The 22,998-nt window shown below is 52.0% G+C and overlaps 1 protein-coding gene, 1 long non-coding RNA gene and 2 pseudogenes across 2 annotated transcripts; 2 read left to right on the top strand and 2 right to left on the bottom strand.

The window, feature by feature from the left end:
* The window catches only part of LOC137464036 (zinc finger protein 208-like), a 1,110,012-nt pseudogene that overhangs the window by 454,360 nt on the left and 632,654 nt on the right, over nt 1-22,998 (top strand).
* Nucleotides 1-22,998, bottom strand: part of LOC137464035 (zinc finger protein 850-like) — a 1,110,255-nt pseudogene that overhangs the window by 463,022 nt on the left and 624,235 nt on the right.
* LOC137464063 (olfactory receptor 14J1-like) lies at nt 9,562-10,293 on the bottom strand (the record flags this gene model as incomplete). Its single annotated transcript, XM_068175379.1, has 1 exon — nt 9,562-10,293. A coding segment is annotated over one exon (732 nt), but the record flags the coding sequence as incomplete, so codon positions are not given.
* Nucleotides 20,131-21,104, top strand: LOC137464044 (uncharacterized). Its single transcript, XR_010994052.1, has 4 exons — nt 20,131-20,241; nt 20,516-20,580; nt 20,678-20,827; nt 21,011-21,104. It is a non-coding gene; the product is annotated as an uncharacterized lncRNA (long non-coding RNA).

The following is a 22,998-nucleotide window of genomic DNA, read 5'->3' as shown; positions in this document are numbered from 1 at the left end:
TGGCACAGCACAGGCAATGCTCCACAGCCACCTCTGGAACCCCCAGCCCAGCTCCTGAGTGACCAAATGACCCCAAGTCCCACCTGGGGGAAGGGCCCAGGAACACCAAGGGGTATTTAAGGCTGAGCACAAGGCAAGCACACATCTTGATCCTACCACCTCTTGGAATTTCTATTTTTTTGAGAACCATTGGAATCCAGGAGCTGGTAGCTCTCTGTGTGCTTCTCTAAATCTTATTTTTCTCTTTTTCTGTGTCTTCTTGCAAATTTTGATTAACTTAAAATTGAACAGGATTAGAGCTTGTAAAGTGAATGGGCCAAGTTAATGCTCTGAGAAGTGTTTTTGTTGATTAAATGTTGTATAAGAGCTTTTGCCAAATTTTCTCTCATCTTCTAAAGTTCCCAATAGAGGCTGTTTTGTTGTTTTGAGCTCATGAGAATCTCTTGTTGGTATTTCTCCAGTGCATCCAACTCAGAGGACACAAACAATTGTAATTCCTCTTAAATGTCTCCTTGAGAGTTGTTTGGGGGATGGGAATCAGGGCTTGTGTGTGCTGCTTGGCACAGCCCAGGCAGGGCTTTCACAGCCCCATTCCACACTCCATTTCCCAGCTGGAGCCGCTGGTGCCTCTGAGTTCTGCTGCCCCAGCCCCAGGGACGCTCTCCTTGTCTGCCCATTCCCCCATGGTCTCTGGGCAGGGATGGCCTCAGTGGGGGCTGCTGACAGCCTCAGCAACTTGGAGGCTGCTGCTGAATTTTACTGCTCCAGAGGCTTCTTCAGCCTTCAGCTCTTCACTTCAGGAATTCAGTGTCCCAGAGCTCATTAACATTCAGAACACCTTAACAAGCCAAACCTCTGGGAATAATGTAAGTGTTCAAATCATTTGTGGTTAATTAGGCAGATTGCAGTAGTGTAGTTGAAGTGAATGTATTTTATTTACAAAGACAGTGAGAAACCATTTTTCATGTACGGTTTAGGTTTTTTTTCCTGTTAACACATTGATATGTGCACTCTCCAATTGACACTGAATCCAAGTACCTCCTCATGCAGTTGGAATAGATATGAAAATCAAGACCCTTCATGGCTGACAATCAATCAGACTCTGTCCCTACCCCCACCCCACCATTTCCCCCATCCAAGCCCTGGCACTCAGAGCAGCCTTGTGCAAATCTGAGCTCCCTCCAGCCCAGGCTGCACCTGCAGGTTTCAGCTCCGTGGCTCCAACTCTCACCTGCTTTCCTTGGAGAAGGAGCTGCTCCAGACACAGAGGAATGTTCATTTCTTGTCAGCCAACAAACCCAAGGGAAGGCACAGCTCCATAAATGCAAAAGTCATTCCTCTGCTGGATATTAAATCCACTTTGCACAGCAGACAGTCCCAGAGCAATGGAAAACACCTTCTGTGCCCAGCACAGATCCCAAGGTCCCCCCAGATCCTCCCTGTCCCGATTCTGCCCAGATTTGCTCTTTGCACACAGGAGTCACAGGCTGAAGTCAGGAGCTCCCTCCATGCCCAGAGGGAGGAAAAGAGGGAAAGTGGATGAAGAGCTCTCCTGTGCAGAGCCAAGGCCCAAGTGCCCCTGCAGTGGGAACCACAACTCATCAGGTTTGTGTCCTTTGGGCTCAGGGATGGTGACACTCCGAGGCACAGAAAGGTTTCCGGCCAACAAAAACAAGTTGAACATTTGAACAGTTTAATAACCATCACAGTTCTTCCCTCAGCTCTCTGTGATGTCCCAGCAGGATCTGACATGTCCCCCATCCCCAAGGGACTTCTGTACAGGAACAGTTTTAGACAAAGACACAAGAAAAGGTAATTCCATGATAGATTAAAAAATAGTAAGATGTAATTAATATTTTTTTGAACTTCAGAAAGATTGGGCCACTCCCTGATGTGCAAAGAATGAAACCAGTCCATTCAGAGACATTTGAATGACCAGAAAGCATCTGGAGGGGGAAATCTGGGTGCAACGGGAAGTACATAGATCCACCTGGTCTAGTGCAGAGATGTCCTTAGAAATGGCCATTTCAACAGGAGAGCTGGAAACACCTAAAGGAAGAGGGAGAGGAAAGAATAAACAGAATATTGGTGACTCAAGGAGACAGGAAGATCAGTATTTCTTCTCCTTCTGCCATCAGTACATCAGAAAATTGATGTTTCTTAAAAGTACTCTAGTGATGCAGATAATAAAAATGTCCTTGTATAATATGAAATGTACAAGTATTAACACCTGTGCCCCTTTCCAGGCAGACACCAGCTGTGTGCCCATGGACAGGCAGTGCCACTTGTGCCCTGAGGTGCCGAGCTGGGACTGGATCTCTCAGAGAGGAGCTGAGGGGGAGCAGAGCACCTTGCAAGCTGCAGGTCCCTGCCAGCCCCGCAGGGCTCCTGTGCCATCAACATCTGCTCTGCTCCAGCCTGAAACAGGGCCCAGCATTGTGCCGGGACCATCAGAGAGCTGAGGTGTGTGCTGGAATTCAATGCCCTCCCCATGGCGCAGCAGCCCTGCATTTCCCTGCTCCAGCCTTGGTCTCCAGCACAGCCATGGAGGCTCTTTGGGCTCCTGAGTGTTCCTACTGTGTCCATGCCCCCAAGGGCACAGAGCAGCCTCCTCTCTCGGGCACTTGCCTGTTTTCCATGCCTTGCACAGGCGCTGGCCCTGCCCCACAAGGCCTGGGCTGAGTCCTGCCCTGCACGCTCAGCCAGGCTGGGATGGACACTGATGGTTTCTGTGCCAGGCTCTCTGAGCCCAGCCCAGCTCCCTGCAAGCTCTGCCAGCTGCCCTGAGCTCTGTGCAGCACCAAGGGCCTCTCCCCAGCACAGCCCAGCCGGCTCTGGCCCCACAGCTCTGCTCAGCCCAGGCTGCTCTGGCCACTGGCCCCACGGCCTCAGCCCCTGGCCAGGGCACAGCAGCAGCTGCAGCTCAGCCAGGACTCAGCCCCAGCCATGGGGGAAGGGGCTTGGCCAAGGCCAAAGGAGGCTCCCTGGGTGCCCTGCTCCCCTCGGGCTGAGGTGCTGAGAGCTCTGCAGCCCCTGCTGCCATCCCATCTGCCCAGGCCAGCACAAGAGCCCGGCCTTGGGGCCCTCCAGAGCTGCTCCTGCTCCAGGCCCAGGGCCCATCCCAAAGCTGGGGCAGCCACAAAGCTGTCTTAGGGTGACGTTATGGTGCTTGTATCCCCAGTCATGTGTTCTGTTTATGCCTGATATTAGGTTTTGCGCCATCAGGACTGACTCTGAAAATGAAGGATTGTTTTGTCTTTTTATCAGCTGGCTCAACTCCCCCCATGGTCTGTGTATAGGAGAGGCTTGGCTTGCTTGCTTGCTTTTCGCTTTTCTTTTACTTTTGCTTATTAGTTAGTTTAGCTAGGCTAGGCAGTCCAATTTTTACCCTGGATTGTTTTTTTCCTCCTTCCCTTTTCCTTTCCTGAATATCACCTGAACCTGCTCCAGACCGGGACCTGGGAAACACCAAGAGACACCGAGAGCCTGCACTTTGTGACCTGCAGCAGCCATCCCCAGCACCGGAGACCGAGAACTGGGCGACCACCCCCAGGAGAGACTTTCTGAATTTGTCATCTCTTCAGAACAGTGAAAGAGTTTTGTTATCTGGTGTTGTTTTTGTACTGGGGAGTGTTTTGCTTGTTAAATAAACAGGTTTTTTTCCACTACTCTCCGAGGGAGTTCTTCCCGAACCAGGTGGGGAAGGGGCTGTGAAGGTTTGCTTTCTGGGGGCTCCTTCTGGAGGTCTTCTCCCAAATTTGCCCTAATCTAGGACAATCTAATCTGTGCCCATTTCTGTTCATAGCTTCTCTGATGGGGATGGAGCCTCAGCCACTTGGAGGTTGCTGATGAATTTTACTACTCCAGAGGCCTCTTCTTTCTTGAGCTCTTCAGTTCAGGAACTCAGTGAGAAAGGCTCATAAAGATTTGTTTAAAACTTCCAAACAAGAAAAGCCCATGGGAATAATTGACGTTTTCAATTCTTCTGTGATGAATTAGACAGATTTCAGTAGTGTATTTAAAGTGAATATACTGCTTTGAAAACTATGCAGAGAGAACTGTTTTGTCCTGTTTTCTTTTCCAGTTTTTCCTGTTTAGAGTTTGATATCAGCAATGTCCAATTGATATTGACCCCCAGCACCTCCTAATGGAGTCTGAATAGATGTGAAAATCAAGACCCTTCATGGCTGACAATCAATAACACTTTGTCCCCAACCCCTCCCCACCATTCCCCTCATCCAACCCCTGGCACTCAGAGCAGCTGAGGAATGGAGTCACACCCAGGGGTGTCCCCAGGGCTCAGGATTAGGGCCAGGTCAGTGAAATCTCTTGATTGCTGATCTGGACGAGGCCATCGAGGGCACCCTCAGTCAGTTCCCAGGTGAGCCCAAGCTGGGTGGGAGTGTGGCTGTGCTGGAGGGCAGGAAGCTCTGCAGAGGGATCTGCACAGGCTGGAGCCATGGGCCCAGGACAATTGGATGAGGTTCACCAAGGCCAAGGGCTGGGTCCTGCCCTGGGCTCACAACCACCCCAAATCCCTGGCTGTGCCCTGCCCCTGATTCCCACAGCCTGTCCTGTTTCCTTCATCCCTGCATTGCCAGGGACTTTCTGGGACAAGGGAGCTCTGCTCTGGGGATGGAGGGAGGTCCAAGCGCCACCACTGGAGTGGGAACCACAACTCATCAGGTTTGTGTCCTTTGGGGGTCAGGAACTGGTGACACTCAGAGGCACAGAAAGTTTCTCTTCATGGCCAACAGACCATGGTTGCACAGGACACAATTTAATAACAATCACGCTCTTCCCTGAGCTATGTGCAACGTCCCAGCAGTGTCTGGTGAGTCCACGATCCACAAGTGATTTCCATACTAAAATTGATTGTAGACAAACGTGGTTCTGTGATAGATATAAACACAATTAAGTTCTTGTATCAGGATGCTCGTCCTGGAGTGGAGGCAAAACAGCTCAAACAATTCCTGATTTGCAAAGCTCTCCATGGTGGATGGAGAAGGGAGGTCAGGCTTCTTTTGGTGTTGAGGAAATGCTGAAACCAGCCTGACTCATTTCATCTCCTCCTGGCCTGGCTGATCTCCCCTCTTTCCCCTTCCACCCATTGGCTTCTGTCTCCCACCAGGCCCCCGGTGAAGAGCCTGGCTCTGTGTTCTCCATCCCCTCCTCGCTGGCACTGCCAGGCTGGGATGAGGAGCCCCTCAGCCTTCCCTGCTCTGGGCTGGACAAGCCCAGCTCCCTCAGCCTCTGCTCACAGCCCAAGGGCTCCAGCCCCACCTTGGAGGCCCTTCCCTAACCCTGCTCCAGCTGCCAGACATCTTTCCTGCCCTGGGGAACTCAACCCAGGCCATAGGGACCTGGATAATCCATGCCCTTGATGTCCTGGTCACACAGCCCTGGCCCTTTTCCCCATGTCAGGCTCTGGGGTGGATCCTGTGGAACATCCTTTGGTGGAGGATGTGGCTCCAGGTGGACCGGGGGGATACCGGGGGACAGGGACCCCGCTGGGCATGAACAGCATTGGACTTGTTGGGAGAAACTGTGAGGGGGAGCTGGGGCGGAGTGACCAACCCAGTGACCTTACACAGCCCTCCTGGGATGTCACACAGCCCCTCTGTGATGCTACAGCCTGCTCTGTGATGTCACAGAGATGGCCTTTGATGTCAAAGCTTTGTGATAGCCTCACATAACCCACTCCTAATGTCATGGACCATTCTGTCATAGATCACTCATGTGATGTCATAGATCACTCTGTGACCTCATGTTACCAGATGATAAATTGTCTCCACCAGGTGAGCTGACACCTGGAGCTTGTTCTCCAAAACCCCAGGCCTATGGAAACCACACAATGCCCATTGTGTCAGAAGGGGAACTGGAAGTTCACCAGCCTCAGTGTCCTGCCAGCTCAGCCAGGCCCATTGGAACATTGGGGTCCACGACCACCAGGGACCACCAGAGAGACCCCCAGGACAGAAGAGAGCATGGGTAAAGGGGAGGGGAAATATGTTAATGATTCTGGGGAAATGATTATCAGATGTTTATTTAGTCCAGGACAATCAGTGAATATGTGTGCAAAATACAGAATATGAACAGAAACTTTTCTGCACTCAGCATGCTCGGCTTTGGGAGGAGCTATCCCCCGTGCACCCGGCTGAATAAAGAATGCTGCTTCTTAATGCTGCATTGGTGTGAAGGAGTTTTCTGTTTTACCGAATTTTTGGTAACACTCCACTCCCAAGGAAAGCTCTGTCTCCTGCTGCTCACAAACAGAGAAGGGCTGGTGGCAGATGTGGGGGTCATTGGCTGCCTGGGGCACAGTGACCATGAAATAATCAAGTTTTCAATGTTCTGTGAAAGAAGGAGGGGCAGCAACAAAACTGCCACACTGGAATTAGGAAGGGCAGACTTTGGTCTATTTAGGATGCTGATTTGGGGAGTACTGAATCAGGTACTGATTTTTTAAAGGGAAACAGCCCTTAAAAACAAAGGGGTCCAGGGAGGATGGACACATTTCAAGAAAGTAATCTTAAGGGGGAAGGAGCAGCCTGTCCCAGTGTGGCCAAACGTGAGCTGGTGAGGAAAATGACTGCCCTGGCTGCCCATGGAGCTTTTGTGGGAGCTCAGGGGAGAAAAGGACCAGCAACTCAGGAAGTGTTTAAGGATGTTGTTAGGCCATGCAGAAAGACAAGTTGAAAGGTAAAAGCTCAGTTAGAACTCAACCTGGCAGCTTCTGTAAGAAGACTAAAAAATGTTTTTATAAAAAATTTTATAGCAAAGGAGGAGGAAGGAGAAGTTCTACTTTTTATTGGATGCAGTGGAGAATATAGCAACTAAAGATAAGGAAAAGGCCTAGCAGCTTAACATCTTGTTTGTCTCAATTTTCAATATAACGACAGGTTGTCCTCAGGACAAGAGTTCTCCTGAGTTGGCAGATGGGGTCAGAATGCAGAGCAGGCCTCTGGAATCCAGGAGGAAGCAGCTGGGGACCTGCTGGGCCACTCAGATACTCACAGGTTTATGGGATCTGATGGGATCCATCCTAGGGGCATGAGGGAGCTGGTGGATGAGCTCCCCAAGCTGCTCTCCATCATTTACCATCAGTCCTGGCTCACCAGGGAGGTGCCAGAGCACTGGAGGTGCCAGTGTGAGCCCATCCCCAAGAAGGGCTGGGAGGAGGATCTGGGGAACTCCAGGCCTGTCAGCCTGACCTCGGTGCCTGGCAAGGTTCTGGAACAGATCACCCTGAGTGCCATCACAGGGCACCCACAGGATGGCCCAGGGATCAGAGCCAGCCAGTGTGGATTTTAATACCTGCATTGATGGTCTGGATGAGGGGATTGAGTCCAGCATCAGCAAATTTGCAGATGACACCAAGCTGGGTGTGAGTGTGGATCTGATGGAGGGCAGGAGGGATCTGCAGAGGGACCTGGACAGGCTGGATCGAGGGGCCAGATCCAACAAGGTGAGGTTTAACAAGTCCAAGTGCCAGGTCCTGCACTCTGGCCACAACAACCCCTGCAGCGCTACAGGCTGGGGACAGAGTGGCTGGACAGCAGCCAGGCAGAAAGGGACCTGCAGGGACTGATGGACAGCAGGCTGGACATGAGCCAGCCGTGTGCCCAGGTGGCCAAGAAGGCCAATGGCTCCTGGCCTGGATCAGGAATGGTGTGGCCAGCAGGAGCAGGGCAGTGATTCTTCCCCTGTGCTCAGCACTGGTTGGGCAGCACCTCGAGTGCTGTGTCCAGTTCTGGGACCTGCAATTTAGGAAGGACCTGGAGAGGCTGGAGTGTGTCCAGAGAAGAGCAACAAGGCTGGTGAGGGGTCTGGAGCACAAGTGCTGTGAGGAGCGGCTGAGGGAGCTGAGGTTGTTTATCCTGGAGAAGAGGAGACTCAGGAGACACAAGGCGGTGTCAGGGAAAAGGTTGGACTTGATGATCTCCAAGGTCTTTTCCAGCCTTGCTGATTCTGGGATTCTCTGAAACCACCCTCGGAGCAGTTGCAGGAGGAGCCCTGGGCCTCCTCTTCAGAAGCTCCAGCAGCCCAGGTCCCTCAGCTTCTCCTCACAGCCCCAAAGCCCATCCTGTCAGTCCTGCAGAGCCTCTGCAGCCCCTCCTCACTGCCCAGAACAGGCAGCCCCACAGCCAGACACAGCAGCCCAGATGTGCCCCCCTGGCCTGGGGTGCCTCTGGCAAGGGAGCAGCACGAGGCACTGCAGGAGCCTGCAGACAATTCCTGCAGCACTTGTGGGATGATCCTGCTCCCCAAGGGACGATCCCATGGTGCCAAGTCAGGAACTGGAATGGGGAGAGGGGCCAGAGAGGAAAGGGCAAACAGGGATGGGCTGTTTGCAGGGGAGGGAATAGGGGTGGGCAACAGGAAGAAATATGTACTAAGGAAGGAAAAAGAAAGCAAAGGTGAAGCCAAGGAAATGCTCAGGGCAGTTTGGGGGTGGCTGCCAGGCAGCCCTGGCTCTGAGCAACAGCGTCTGCAGTGGGACAGGAAACTCCCAGCTGATGGGAACAAACTTTCTGGCTGGCTGCAGAGGCCAGGACAAAGCTGAGTGGTTTCCCTGGCGTCCCCCAGCCCTTCCTGGCCCCAGGGGCTGATGGCATTTGTGCTCGCTCAGGTTCATGTCCCCACAGCAGCAGCATGGGGGTGCTCCCGCCTGCTGTGTGCAATGCAAACAGGGGCTCCTGAGCCAGCGCTGCCGTGGCTGTGCCTGCAAGGATGCGGCACCTGTGTGAGCTGGGGGAGAGGCCAGGGCTGCAGAGGGGGGATGTTGTTGGCAGCTCCATGAGGACGCTCTGGGACGCTGCCCTGGGCTGTCCAGCGCACTGGGGATGGATCAGCCCCTGCTCTGCTGCTCCTTCCCGTCTCCCCCAGGGCCCTTGCAGAGCACCAGCCATGCTGTTTGCCCCCAGCCTGCCCACGGCCAGCCTGGGGCTGCTCACGGGGGTTTTCTGTGCTGAGCATTGGCCTGGCCGTGTTCTTGAGAGAGCCTGGGCAAGGAGCCTGGAGCCCCCAGGCCCTGGCCTGAGGCGTCAGCGCTGCCCCAGCAGTGCCCATGGGCTGTCCCTGCTGCAGCCCCGGCACTGCCACCCCCAGGACTGTGCCCGGCCCGAGAGCACTCAGGCCCTGCAGCAACACCAGGGCCACCAGGGCAGCGGGGCAGGGCCACGGGAGCAGCACTGGCAACACCAAGTGCTGCTGCTGCTGGGCACAGCTGCTGTGCCAGCACTGATCTGCCCCCAGCTCTGCACACAGACATTGCTGCTGCAGCTCCGGAGAAGGCAACAAAAGGGCATCTCTGCAGAAAACTCTGCTGGGACATCCTTGAGTTCCTTTAAAGCCAACAACAGTGCAGGCCCTTATTGACACAGTCTGTAGCCACAGGGAAGGTGGAGAGAAACAAAATGAGAAATGTCAAAGAGTGTATTTTGTATTTGTTGACAATATGAAGAAAGTAAAACAAAATATGAACCTCCAAAATGAAACCAATAAGAGGTAACACAGATGACTTTCATTAAAAGTGATTTGCAGAAATTGGCCAGCAGTTTAATGTCCCTGAAAGCATCCACTCATCAGTCTCCACACTGCAGCCTTGAGCTCCTGGTTCCTCAGGCTGTAGATGAGGGGGTTCAGGGCTGGAGGCACCACTGAGTACAGAACTGACAGGGCCAGATCCAGGGATGGGGAGGAGATGGAGGGGGGCTTCAGGTAGGCAAACACTGCAGTGCTGACAAACAGAGAGACCACGGCCAGGTGAGGGAGGCAGGTGGAAAAGGCTTTGTACCGTCCCTGTTCAGAGGGGATCCTCAGCACGGCCCTGAAGATCTGCACATAGGAGAAAACCATGAACACAACACATCCAAGTCCTAAAGAAATGGAAAACACAAGAAGCCCCAGTTCCCTGAGGTGGGATTTGGAGCAGGATAGTTTGAGGATCTGTGGGATTTCACAGAAGAACTGGCCCAGGGCATTGCCATGGCACAGGGGCAGGGAAAATGTATTGGCCGTTTGCAGCAGAGCATTGAGAAAGCCACTGGCCCAGGCAGCTGCTGCCATGTGGGCACAAGCTCTGCTGCCCAGGAGGGTCTCATAGTGCAGGGGTTTGCAGATGGACACGTAGCGGTCGTAGCACATGATGGTCAGGAGGGAAAGCTCTGCTGAGATGAAGAAGGCAAAAAAACATACTTGAGCAGCACATCCTGTGTAGGAGATGGTGCTGGTGTCCCAGAGGGAATTGTGCATGGCTTTGGGGACAGTGGTGCAGATGGAGCCCAGGTCGCTGAGGGCCAGGTTGAGCAGGAAGAAGAACATGGGCGTGTGCAGGTGGTGGCCGCAGGCTACGGCGCTGATGATGAGGCCATTGCCCAGAAGGGCAGCCAGGGAGATGCCCAGGAAGAGGCAGAAGTGCAGGAGCTGCAGCTGCCGCGTGTCTGCCAGTGCCAGCAGGAGGAAGTGGCGGATGGAGCTGCTGTTGGACATCGGCTGTGGCTGCACATGGGGACCTGTTCATGGAGAAAGGACAGAGACGAGTTAGAGGAGATACCTGTAACCAAAACCAAAGCCATTTCCCATACACCCTCCCCTGAAACACACCCAGACACTCATCTGTGTTTAAGAGTTATGAGGTTTTCTTTTTAAGAACCCCCATGTCTCTCCTGGTATTCTTGTATATCAGAAGCTCTCAGCATTTCTGCTGCCTCCAGGGAGGACAGAACAAGTTCTGTGAGGCAAATTGTTGAGTGGTGAGTGAGGGGAGATGGTCTGTCATTCTGGCCAGAGTTTCTCTGGGCTTTAACCTTTCTCAGGTGGAGGGTGATCAGGTTCCCACGCTTCCCCTGAACCGTCCTGAGGTACTGCTGAGAGCAGATGGATCCAGCACAGCCCAGCTCCACTTTTTTAGACAAGGACTCACTTTGCTCATTTCACCAAGCAAACAGCATTTTCAGTGTCAGAACACCTCTACCTTTCCCCATCAATCTTATAACTCAGAGATGGTCTAGGACAGGTTTGCACCCTGGATTGGAGCTCCCAGCTTGGACTGGAATCCCAGGGAGACTTCCAAGTGTCCTTCTGACGGCACTGGATGAAGGGAGATGCAGCTCCTTCCCTGGCTGCACTGACAGCATTGCCCAGAGCCGGGCACTGGGGACAGCTGTGTCACCCTGAGCCAGCTGTGCCCCCTCCCAGAGCCCCCAGTGCCGGGCAGCTGCTCCCAGCCCTGTGCTCTGCAGAGGGAACTGGGCCCGGGGCTGCAGAGCTGCCCCACGGCTCTGCTGCAGCTCTGCCTGCACAGGAGGGGCTGCACGCCTTGGAGCCCCGGCCCTGAAGGCAGAGGCTTGGCTGGGGGGACAGGAGGGAGGGGGCTTGTTCAGAGGGAGGGGCTGCACTGGAGGGGATCCTCTGGACATCTCTAAACTCTCCCTGCCACAGCATTTCTGGGTTTTGTTTTCTCTCCTTCCCTGATCTTCTCTCTGCTTCCTGGGGATTTTCCTCCTGCAGGTGTTTCCCTGTGCCTGAGCTCTCCCTGCCAGCACTCACAGACCCCAAATCTCTGTGCACTCTCCTTGGCCTGACAGAACCCTGCCTGTTTGCAGGGCATTGGCTGGGGGCAGGTTCTGTTTGCAGCTTGGAGAAAGGACAGCTCAGACTGAGCCTGATGGCTCCAGCAGAGGTGATGCTGCTGCTGTCCATGGGCAGAGTGGCTGGAGGCACATTAGGGATCTACTGTGAACCTATTGATCACTAAAAGAAACAGTTCAGATGTCTCAGGCACTTGTCAGAATTCATAATCAATACTTCATAATAATCCTTTAATATTTATCCCTCCATCCCTGCCATTCTCCAATAGTAGGAAACAGAATACAAAGTCTTAGGAAATCTCCTCATTTGAATCAAAATCCTTGTCTTGGAAACATTCTATGACTGATCAGAACCCCTCAGCATGTCAGAGCTTCATGAGCATTTCACCTCCCCTGTACCAAAAATACTCAGAGAATGTACTCACAGGGTCTGTGGGCATTGGGATGTTCCAGCTGTAGGAGATCACTCCAGGAGCTGCAGCTGCATTGTCCTGCAGCCAGAGGTTCCTGTGCCAAGGGCTGCCAGGGATTCTGCCCCAGGCACTTCTCAGCACCTTCCCAGCCCTGACTGATGGAAGCTCTCTGTGCCTCTGTGCTGTGCCCGGGCTGGCTGCAGGCAGTGCCGCAGCCCTGCTGGGCTGGGAGAAGAGCTGCTCATCCAGAGAAATGTGCTTTTGAAGCTCTCCTTGGTTACCAGGATCACCCTCTGTGCCAGGAGCCCGGCCCAGCTCAGCAGCACAGACACAGCACAAGGACTTTAATGACCCTCTGGAGCTTTGTGCTCAGGCCCTGAAGATCAGGCCCTGAGAGGGAGCTGCAGAAACCTCTCCAGAGCTCCAAGTCACAGTCCAACTCCAAAGTTTCTTTGACTTTTAATGGGTCCCACTGAGGGACACGACTGAGAAAGTGTCCCCAGGCCCCAGGCAGAGCAGAGAACTGGAGGCACTGATGACAGGTGGGGACAAAGAGAAGCCAAGTCCTGGTGCCCTGGGGCACAGCAGGGTCTGTGCCACCAAGGGCTGTCAGGAGACACCTTGTCCTGAGGCACTGGGGCCTCCTGGCACAGCCCCAGCCAGGCTGGGCACTGTCAGCCCCTTTTCCTGCCCTCTGCATCCCCCCCTAGCCCACATCCCAGTGGCCTCAAGGATCTGCTGGAAGGAGTCCCTGGGGAGCCTTGCTCAGGAATGGCCCTGGGGGCTCCTTCATGCTCCCAGGGACTGCAGGTTTTTCAAAGCACTTTGGCTTTGGCTTTTGCCTTGGAGTCTCTGAGAGCTTTGTGCAGTCATGGCCTCCAATTATCTGCTGTAATTAGTCCCTGGAGAGGCTTTGTCAGGAACAACACTCAGTGGGGCTCATGAATGCTTCAAGGTACTTCAGTTCTTTTAAGGTACTTGGTGTTTCCCTTTTGATACAGATTCTGTGAGAAAGATTGTGCAGTCACAGCCTGAAATTATCTGTTTTAATGAGTCCCTTGAGAGCTTTGCACTGACAATCAGTTGGGAACATTGATTCTTTGAGATACTCAAGTAATTAAGGGTACTTTGGATTGTCCTTTTCACTATGAGTCCCTGAGAGATTTTTGTGCCATCCTGGCCTCCAGTTCTCTCCTCCAAGGAGTCCATGAGGAGCCTGCGTTGGGGATGGACCTCAGTGGCACCCATTAATGGCTTGAGAAACTTTGGCTTTTTTCTCTGACTTTGACTCCTGGAAAGGTTTGTGCTATCTCATCTCAGGCCCTGAGGTTCCAGGGCTCAGCTGCAAATGCACCACGGTTCTCATTAGGATGAAGCAAGTCCTGAGAAGCCATGGCTGTGTGTTGATTTCCCTCTGCTCTAATGCAGTTCATTAAGAAGGTTTCCTTTTACAGTTATGGAGAAACATTTCAAAGAGCTTCTAAGAAATATGTATTCCTATTTTAAAGCGTGTCTTTATTACTGTTCTCTTTAGAGAAGAGCTGATTGCTGCATTCTGTGATTGATATTGATGTAGGGCCACTCCTAAGGAGGTCTGGCCAGGTCAGAGAAGTTTTACCTTGAGGTCTGACCCAGTGTGGACAACCTTGCCCCACATTCCCCAACCCCATGTGAGAAACAATTTTCACTTTCAATAATTTAACTGGTTTTATTAAGACCTTATCAAAATACAACAGAAGAGTGAATCAAGTAAAGAATACAGCACCAGGAGCAAAGGATTCAGTCACCATGTGCTCATCTACAAAATGGATGTTCTGTCTTTTATACCTCCAGCCCCTCCCAAGGTCTTGTCAATCCACTACTCCTTCGCTGTCCAGTGGTGGAGATCACTTTCTTACAGCTTTACTGGAGCTCAGGCGCTGCCATAGCAACAAGCCGACCCTCCCAAATGCCCTGACTACTGAGGACATCCCATGATAACAATACAAGGGGGAAGGGAAAGATAACTATCCACCTACACAACTTCTCTTAACATCTACTTAATATTCACCCCTTAACTGTGAGAGTCAACCATAGGATTACTCATCTATAGGAAACCTCCCGTTTTCTGTTTTTACAAGTCATTTTGCTGGAACAATTAAGTAAAAAAAAAATTCTCTCTCTCTTGAATGAGTCATACTAGCATCTGTTGATGTGGGCAAGGACAGCGGGAACAGGAGAAAAAGCTCAGGTTTTCCTTAGACACACTTATTTGGAATGGACAAAAGGGCCTAACAGAGGTCCAGGATGGCTTTGACTCCCATCTATCATGCCTCTGTGGTTGCTACCCACAGTCATTGTATCTTAGGGGTCCAGAGGCCAGCTCGGTCTCGCCCTCCGGTCCCTGTTGTATTCAAAGACAGTTGGGGAATGACAGTGGTCCGATATGGCCTTTTGTCCCTACCTTACCATGCCTACGGGGTTGCTGCCCGCAGCAGGGCTATGGAGTCTTCTTGGTGGCTGCCCCATTACCTTTTACGGTCCCTTGTGTACTTCCCCTCAACAGGTGCTGCTAATTCCCGTTCATTAAAACAGGAAGACAGTTGTCGAGCTGGCTGGTGGAAGCTTGACTCTACTTTTTGTGTTTGTTGTCTTTCTGGTTGCCTCTCGGTCTCTGCTTGAGTCAATCTCATTTCCCCTGTCCTGGATGTTACAGTCCACTCATTGGGTTTTTCCTACAGGGCCTGTAACTCTGTGGGCATGAGTCCATCTGTTGGCATGAGTCCATCCCCACTCTGCAGTTCACACGGCTGATTTGGTGGTGAGCAGTTCCTGAACGGGACCTTCCCACTGAGGAGTTAAATGCTGATCTCTCCATGACTTGATCATTACTCGATCCAACCCCTAGAATTCATGTTGTGGACTCTGAAATCCAGGGTGGTAGTTTGAGGAATTGCCCCTTTATGTCTTAGCCCTTCTAAGGTTTCTGCTATAGACATATTTCTTGGCATTGGCTTCCCCTTCCTCATAGATGGCAATGCTCTGGGGTGAGGTCAAAAAGGGTAACCCAAACGTCATTTCATAGGGTGAGACCCCCAGATCTGACTGGGGTTGGGTTCTAATTTTTAATAAGGACAAAAGGAGACATTTCATCTGTGACATCTGGGTTTCCGTCATCAGCTTAACTAGAGCTCTTTGAAGAGTTTGATTCATCCTCTCAATGTGACCAGAACTCTGTGGATGCCATGGAGTGTGTAATTCCCATTTACTCTCAGGGTTTGAACAACTTTTTGCAATATTATAGAGGCAAAATGAGTTCCTTGGTCTGAATCAATCCTGTTCACCATCCCATATCAGGGAATGATTGATTCTAGAAATGTTTTACTCACAACATTGGCATTGCCTTTAACTGTGGGTACCGCTTCTACCCAATGAGTCAGGTCACCTACTATCACTAGCAAAAACTTCCACCGTTGTACCTGGGGAAGCTCGGTAAAGTCTACTTGGATGTTTTGAAAGGGCTGTAAGGCTAGTTCTCACCCTCCCCTGGTGTTTTCCTCATGACCTTCTCATTTACTTGTTGGCATATCACACACCTTTCAGATACCTGCTTAGCTATCCCAAAAATTCCTATGCAGGCCCAGTCCCTTAGAAATTGATCACTTAGCGCTTGTGTACCCCAGTGTGTTGTCCCATGTATGCCTTCTAGTATTTTCCTGGCAAGGGGTTTATTCAACATTTGCCTCCCATCTGCTAATCTCCACTTCCCTTTGTTATCTTTCTTGGCTCCTGTTTTGAGGAATTCTTTCTCTTCTGTCTCACTGAATACGGGGACTTCTTCCATTTCTCTCATAGGGGTTAATGCTATCATTAGTTTTTCTGTCCCTGATTCAACTGCATTCTTAGCATCTAAATCTGCTAAATAGTTCCCCTGTGCTTCTTGAGTCACCCCTTTTTTATGTCTTTTAACATATACTACTGCCACTTCTTCTGGTATTTGTAAGGTTTCTAACACTTCTAAAATAAGTTTTTAGTTCCTTTCCTCTTGAATTTCATAGCCCACTCTCTTCCCAAATTTTTCCAAAGGTATGCACTACTCCAAAAGCATATTTTGAGTTGGTATATATTGTTTCTCTTTTCTGTGTGAATATTTCCAGAGCTGTGTTCCGACATTTTCCTTTTTCTAGGGCCACTAACTCTTCATCTGCTATAGCCTACCCCAATACCCTGTGCCCTGGATTACCCGTGAAAATCCATCAATGTACAACCATTTTCCACCTTGGAGTGGTTGATCTGTTAGGTCCTCTCTTACTTTAGTTTGATAGTTTATAACTTCTAGGCAATTATATATTAATTCCTCACCAGGTTTTCCATCTGAAAACTGGGCAGGGCTGAGTTGGTTACTCACGACTAGCTCTAAACCATTATCTATTAAGATGGCTTCATACTTTAGCACTCGGGAATCTGTGAACCATTTCTCAGCCTTTTAGCTGAGGATACTCCTTACTGAGTGAGTGGTATATATTTTCAATTTACCCGCAGAGGTTAATTTTTTGCTTTCTTCTACGAGTGGGGCGCTTGCTGCCACTGCCTGAATGCAGGTTGGCCACCCCAGCTGACAGGGTCTTGCAGTTTTGATAAATAGGCCACTGGTTTCCTGGATCCTCCCCGGTCCTGGGCTAACCCTCCATGTGCTGCCCCTTTTTCTATTTCCACAAACAGATAGAAGGGTTTGTCTAAGGCAGGAAGACTCAGTGCTGCTGCACTGACTAATTTTTGCTTTAAAGCTTCAAAATTTGCTTGTCGTCTTCTTCCCACCTAATCTCTTCTACTGACTTTTCATACAAGAACCTGATGGCCTGCGTGTATCTTTCAATCCATAGCCTCCAATATCCCAACAGGCCTAAAAACCTTCTGACTTCTCTCTTAGTTTTTGGTCATGGGAGTGAGGCTATCCCTGCAATTCTCTCAGGGTTCAGCCGCTGGCTCCCTTGACAAATCACATGTCCTGGGCATTTTACTTCCCGCCCTACAAATGGGAGTTTCCCTTTTGATACTCAAAGTCCTTGGTCCCCCCAAAAATTTACCAGTGCTGTGGTGGATTCTCGAACTTTGAGATACCCTGAGAGGAGCCCAGTGCTCCTTGCTCCCCTGTGCTGACATGTGAGTGTTTGTCTGGTTTCGGGATGGCCCTGGCTGTGTGAGGGGTGCTGCGTGGACACGAGACAGCCGGTCCTGTCCCGCTGGGTCCCAGCAGTGCCTCACAGCAGTCCTGCATCCACGTCAGGATGCTGGCCAAGAGAGGTCCTGGAAGCTGAGGCAGCTGATTTTAAGTTTGTGCAGGTGCCTACAGGCCAAGGCCAACGGTGTTCCCTCAGGATACAGCAGTCCTGAGGGGTCTCCCTCATTCAAACAAATCAGCTGACAAATGCATTGTCAGCCAAAAGCCCTTTTATTGACCTGGCAGGAGGGCAGGGGTCTGCACCCCACTAAAGTGTTTCTCTGCCACATACAAATTTCAGTGGGTTGATGTCGGAGTTGTATCAAAATCACCATCCATCTTTACACTGCTGAGGTGATTCCACAGGCAGGCGGTTGGAAATACATTGTGTCAGATTCCCATACTTGAAGCTGATGTCCAGGCCCTGGCCAGAAGCGGTCTCGATGCCCCAAAGCAGCACAAAGTCTTCCTCAGGGCTTCCCTGCACAGGGCTGATTCCACACTTGCCCTTAGTTCTTCTGGTAGACTGTGTCTAAAGCTTTTTGTCAGGTCACTCTCATGTCAAGTTAGGCCTGCCAGGTTTTTGTTATGCTAATTGGTGCTAAGTACTTAGGTATGTCTGTGCTAATTACTTGTTTACTCATGTGTATTGCTTGTGCTCACTTATGTCAAACCAAGGCCTTGTTCCATCCCCAAAGGTGCCTGAGGCCACCCGCTCCTTGTGGCACCAGTTGCTTTCCTGTGGGATGTTCTCCCTCCCCGAGGGTAAAGAGGGAGCTGCAGAAAGAGCTTGCCAGGCTGCTCTCCATCCTTTCCCAGCTCTCCTGGTGAAGTGGAGAAGTCCGAGCTGAGCGCAAACGTGCAAATGCAGCAGCCGTGCACAGGAAGGCTCGGTGGGAAGGATGATCCAGGATCCATAGGCTTGGCAGCCTGAGCGTGCTCCAGGGGAAGGCCTTGGAGCAGATCCTCCTGAGTGCCATCCCACGGCACCTGCAGGGAACCAGGGCGTCTGCTGGAGGGCGGGAAAGCTCTGCGGAGGGACGGGGACAGCTGGGGCTCCTGGCGGGGTGTCGAGGGCTTCTGTGCAGGAGTTTGGGGGGCTTGGTGCTGGTGGGGTGTTGGAGAAGGAGTTGTCTGGAAGGTGAGAGGTCTAGGCTGGAATTTGAGTCAGTTTGAAGGCAGCATCTGTGCTTTGGCACAGCTTTGGTTACGAAGGCCAGAAGGAATATCTGTGACTTTTCCTCTTCATGGTCCTGATTGTCCTGCAGGGAACAAGAGGGGAGAGCTGTACTTTACTGGCCACTCAGATATCTGTACCAGGGGGAGGATTCGCCCTTTTGCCATCTACTCATTTCTTTGGGCTACTTTTCTACCACTGAGTGGACTTTCATTTCTTGAGAGCTTTTATTTCTTAAGAGAATAAGGATATTATCATCCCTACAGAGAAAACCAAAGAATGGCCCTTAGTTTTGCCCTTTTTTTGTGTAGTGTTATGTTCTGTAAAGTGACCCTCAGTGGATGAGGTTAAGGCAAATGAGTTGCTGCTTTGAGATGGGAAGCAAAATTCCAACTCTTCACCTCCTCAGGCCATCCCAATTAATTTGGGAAGTTTGCAACTTTTTGGAACTACTTGAGTTGAGCAATGGGAAGTAAAGCTTTCCTGAATTGAGGATTCTTACTTTCCAGATTCTTCTGTGCCTTCGCCACTAAGGTGTTTTTGTGCTGAAGGCAATAACTGCAATGAGAAAATAATTTCAGCATGGAGTAAGAGCTTCTGACAGAGACCAAGTGTTGCCAGCAGTTGCTCCAGGTGCTCCTGCCAACAGCCCCTGCAGGCAGGAGCGCAGCCCCCAGTGCACGTGGGCTTTGGCTCCCTCTGGCACAGAAGCCCCCCACGGGCACAGGTCTCTGGCGCAGGAGACGGGCACCGGCGCTTCCAGGGCTCGGGGGGTGGCAGGTCTGCTTGGGCAGGGACCCTGCCACACCTGCTGATGTCAGCGCTCCCCGGGCCCCAGGGGTCAGAGCAGCATTCCTGCCCTGGCCCACACGTTCCTTGTCTGTGTCACACCCGCGGGTTTAGGATGGCCACCAGCCGGGACGTGTCCCAAGGAGGCCGTGCCAGCTTCTGTGAAAGCCCCGTGCCCTTCCCAGCGCGGCTGCGTCGGCAGCCCTGGGGGCTCCTTCTGCTGCCCTGAGCCTGCAGAGCAGGGCAGCGTTTGCTGATGGTTTGAGCCGTTCCTAAAGATCCTGTCGGGCTGTCTTAGACACTTGGGGTGAGGGATTCCTTCCAACCTGAGCCAAGTTGGGTGGGCTGGGGGCAGCCCCAGGGCAGGGGGCAGTGTGTGCAGGGGCCCTTTGTGACACGTGCAGCACGGTCACCGTGGCATGGAACGGGACAGCGTGTCCAAGGGCCCTTTGTGACACAGGCTGACATAGGAGCTGGCGGTGACAAGACCACGCCACAGTGCTCGGAGCACGCGACGGGACAGGACGGGACAGAGCGGTGCCATGAGGAGCCCCCGCACAGCGCACTCGTTCGTGTCTGACCCGGAGCTTTTCCGAGGCGTTACTCCTGCAGGTGACCTCGAGGCCTGACCACAGGACTTGGTGACCCATGGCCTTCCTGAGGCTGCTCTCCTGCAGGTGTCCTCGAGGGCAGACCGTGGGACTCTGTGCCCCAGAGGCATCTCCCATCCCTGCCACCGGTGCCCTCGAGGCCAGACCACAATCGTCGATAGGAGTCTCCTGTCCTTGTGGCAGGAGCCCTCGAGACCAGAGTGCAGGACTTGCTGTCCTGTAGCCTTCCTGAGGCTTCTCTCTTGAAGGTGCCTTCCAGGCACGACTGCAGGCCTTGCTGACTCGGAGCTTTTCCGAGGCATCTCTTCTGCAAGTAGCCACAAATCCGATCACTGAAATGGAGCAGAGACCCCCGAGAGTGCCCAAGCTGGCCTGGGTGGAGGAGAGGAAGAAGGCCCTGGAGCTGGCCCAGCACAGGAGACTGAAGAGGTGGTGCAGTTCAAGCCTCAGCAGGAGGGTGAGTGGCAGAGCTGGGCTGCTGGGCTGCTTGGCCACATCCCATCCCATGGCATCCCATGGCATCCCATCCAATCCCAGCCCATCCCAGCCCATCCCCTGGGCACTTGCCCATGGACAGGACTAAAGAGGGGCTGGGCAGACACCCCACAGTGGCCCTGCTCCATCCCCTGGGGCATCCCAGGGCTGTCCCTGCCAGGGGAGCGCAGGGCTGGGCTGTGTTCTCCGGCCTCTCCCACAGCTCCTCAGCTCAGGCTGCGCTCGCTCTTTGCCAGGTGCAGCCGTGCAGCGCACACAAGAGCAGGAACACACCCGTGGCCTCTTCCACAGAACAGCGCAGGTACCTGCAGCTATCCCCAGCTGGGCTGGGCCTGCTGTCACCGCTCAGCCGAGCACCGTGCTTGGAGCATCCCTGGCTTCCTGCCTTTCTCCTACAGCTGGTTTTCAAATTCATCAAAAGGATTCGGGAGGAAGAGACCAGCACCATGGGCACAGGGCTCAGAGCATATTCGCACATCTTCAAAACCAAGACCTGTGCTGCCCTGCTGGATATGCTCGTAGAGGAGGGGTTTTGCAATCCAAAGCAAGTAAGCAGCCTGTGGCCATGGTTTGATCCTCCCAGGAATTGCTTGGCCTCCTAAGCCATGCCTACTGGTCACTGGAAGCCTTTGAGGCCATGGCAGTGTGGTGGCAAGGGAAGCACTTCTCTGGGGAAGCTGGGGACATTCCTCCCTCTGGCAGCTTTCCAAGTCTCCCCGTGCCTTCTCCAGGTTCCTGCCATGGTGAGGTACATCCACCAGTGGCTCATGGCCAGTCAGTTTGCTGAGCTCAGGCTGAACAGGGCCCTGCTGGATCTCACCAAAGAACAGCCTGCTGATATAGTAATGTGTCCTGGTTTCAGGCAAATTTGGGAGAAAACCTTCAGAAGGAGCCCCCAGAAAGCAAACCCCCACAGCCCCACCCCCACCTGGCTCGGGAAGAATTTCCTTAGAGAGTAGTGGAAACAACCTGTTTATTGAGCAGGCAAAGCACTCCCCAGCACAAAAAATGAACAACACCAGATGACAAAAACTCTTTCACCACACTGAAGAGGTGACAAATTCAGAAAGTCTCTGCTGGGAGTGGTTGCCCAGTTCTCGGTCTCCGGCACTGGGGATGGCTGCTGCAGGTCACAAAATGCTGGCTCTCAGTGTTTCTTGGTGTTTCCCAGGTCCCAGTCCTGAGCAAGTTCAAATGGTATTCAGGAAAGGGAAAGAAAAAAAACAGTCCAGGGAAAAAATTGGATTGCCTAGCTAAACTAACTAATAAGCAAAAGCAAGGGCAAAAGCAAAAAGCAGGAGCAAGAGCAAAGTGAAAGCAAGCAAGCCAGCAAGCAAGCAAGAAAGCCAGCAAGCCCTAGCCTCTCCTAGACACACACTGTGAGGGGAGATGAGCCGGCTCATAACAAGACAAAACAAACCTTCACTTTTCTGAGCCAGTCCTGAAGGCACAGAACATAACATCAAGCCTAAACAGAACACACGATTGGGGATACAAGCACCATAACGTCACCCTAGGACATTCCACTCTTTATCTCCAAATCGTCAACATAACTACCAAACGTCATGTAAAAACTTCATCAAGTTAAAACTTCCATCTTTCACTTACTCAGACACATTTCCTTCCATCTCTCTTGCTCAAACTTTTGACATACATTTCCCTCTATATCACTCGCACAAACCTTCGACACTTACACATTTCCTTCTGTCTCATGTTGGTGTGGTTTAATGTAAAGACAGTGGCAGTAACATCCAGCAAACAGTGATATTTGCATATGAGTCTCACCCCACAATCAGATCTCCCTGAGGTACACATCATGTTCTTCCATATTTCTGCATTATTCACCATGTACAACCTGGTCCCTGAGCAAAGACAATCCCACCAATGGGTTTGTCTGTACTCGAGTCAGAGTTGATCCACACTGTCTTCCCTAAAAAACCTCTGATATGTGCCACTGGGACTTTATCTCCGTCTACTATATTCTGGGACTCAGACTGGGCAGGGCCTGCTCCATTGGTGGAACCTCGGGTGTTAACTAACCAGGTGGCCTTTGCTAAATGCTGCTCCCAGTTTTTGAAAGATCCCCCACCCAATGCTTTCAAGGTGGTTTTTAACAGTCCATTCTACCTCTCCACTTTGCCTGCAGCTGGTGCATGGTAGGGGATATGGTGCACCCACTCAATGCCATGTTCCCTAGCCCAGGTGTTGATAAGGCTGTTCTTGAAATGAGTCCCGTTGTCAGACTCAATCCTATCAGGGGTACCATGCCTCCAAAGGACCTGCTTTTCAAGTCCCAGGATGGTGTTACGGGCCGTAGCACGAGACACAGGGCAGGCCTCCAATCATCCCGTGGTGGCTTCTACCATTGTGAGCACATAGCGCTTGCCTTGGTGTGTCTGGGGCAGTGTGATGTAGTCAATTTGCCAGGCCCCCCCATACCTGTACTTGGACCACTGTCCACCATACCATAGGGGCTTCACTCACTTGGCCTGCTTGATCTCAGCACACGTCTCACAGTCATGGATAACCTGAGAAATACTGTCCATGGTTAGAGCCACCCCTTGATCTCGTGTCCACTTAGAGGTGGCATCTCTACCCTGATGGCCTGAGGCATCATGGGCCCATTGTGCTAGGAGCAACTCTCCCTTGTGTTGCCAATCCAAGTCTATCTTTGACACCTCTATCTTTGCAGCCTGATCCACCTACTGATTGTTTTGCT

The sequence above is a fragment of the Anomalospiza imberbis genome, chromosome 35, assembly GCF_031753505.1.
Source record: "Anomalospiza imberbis isolate Cuckoo-Finch-1a 21T00152 chromosome 35, ASM3175350v1, whole genome shotgun sequence".
In the NCBI taxonomy this organism is placed as follows: Eukaryota; Metazoa; Chordata; class Aves; order Passeriformes; family Viduidae; genus Anomalospiza; species Anomalospiza imberbis.
Note: the sequence above shows the minus strand (reverse complement) of the source record. Positions and strands in the feature narration are given on the sequence as shown.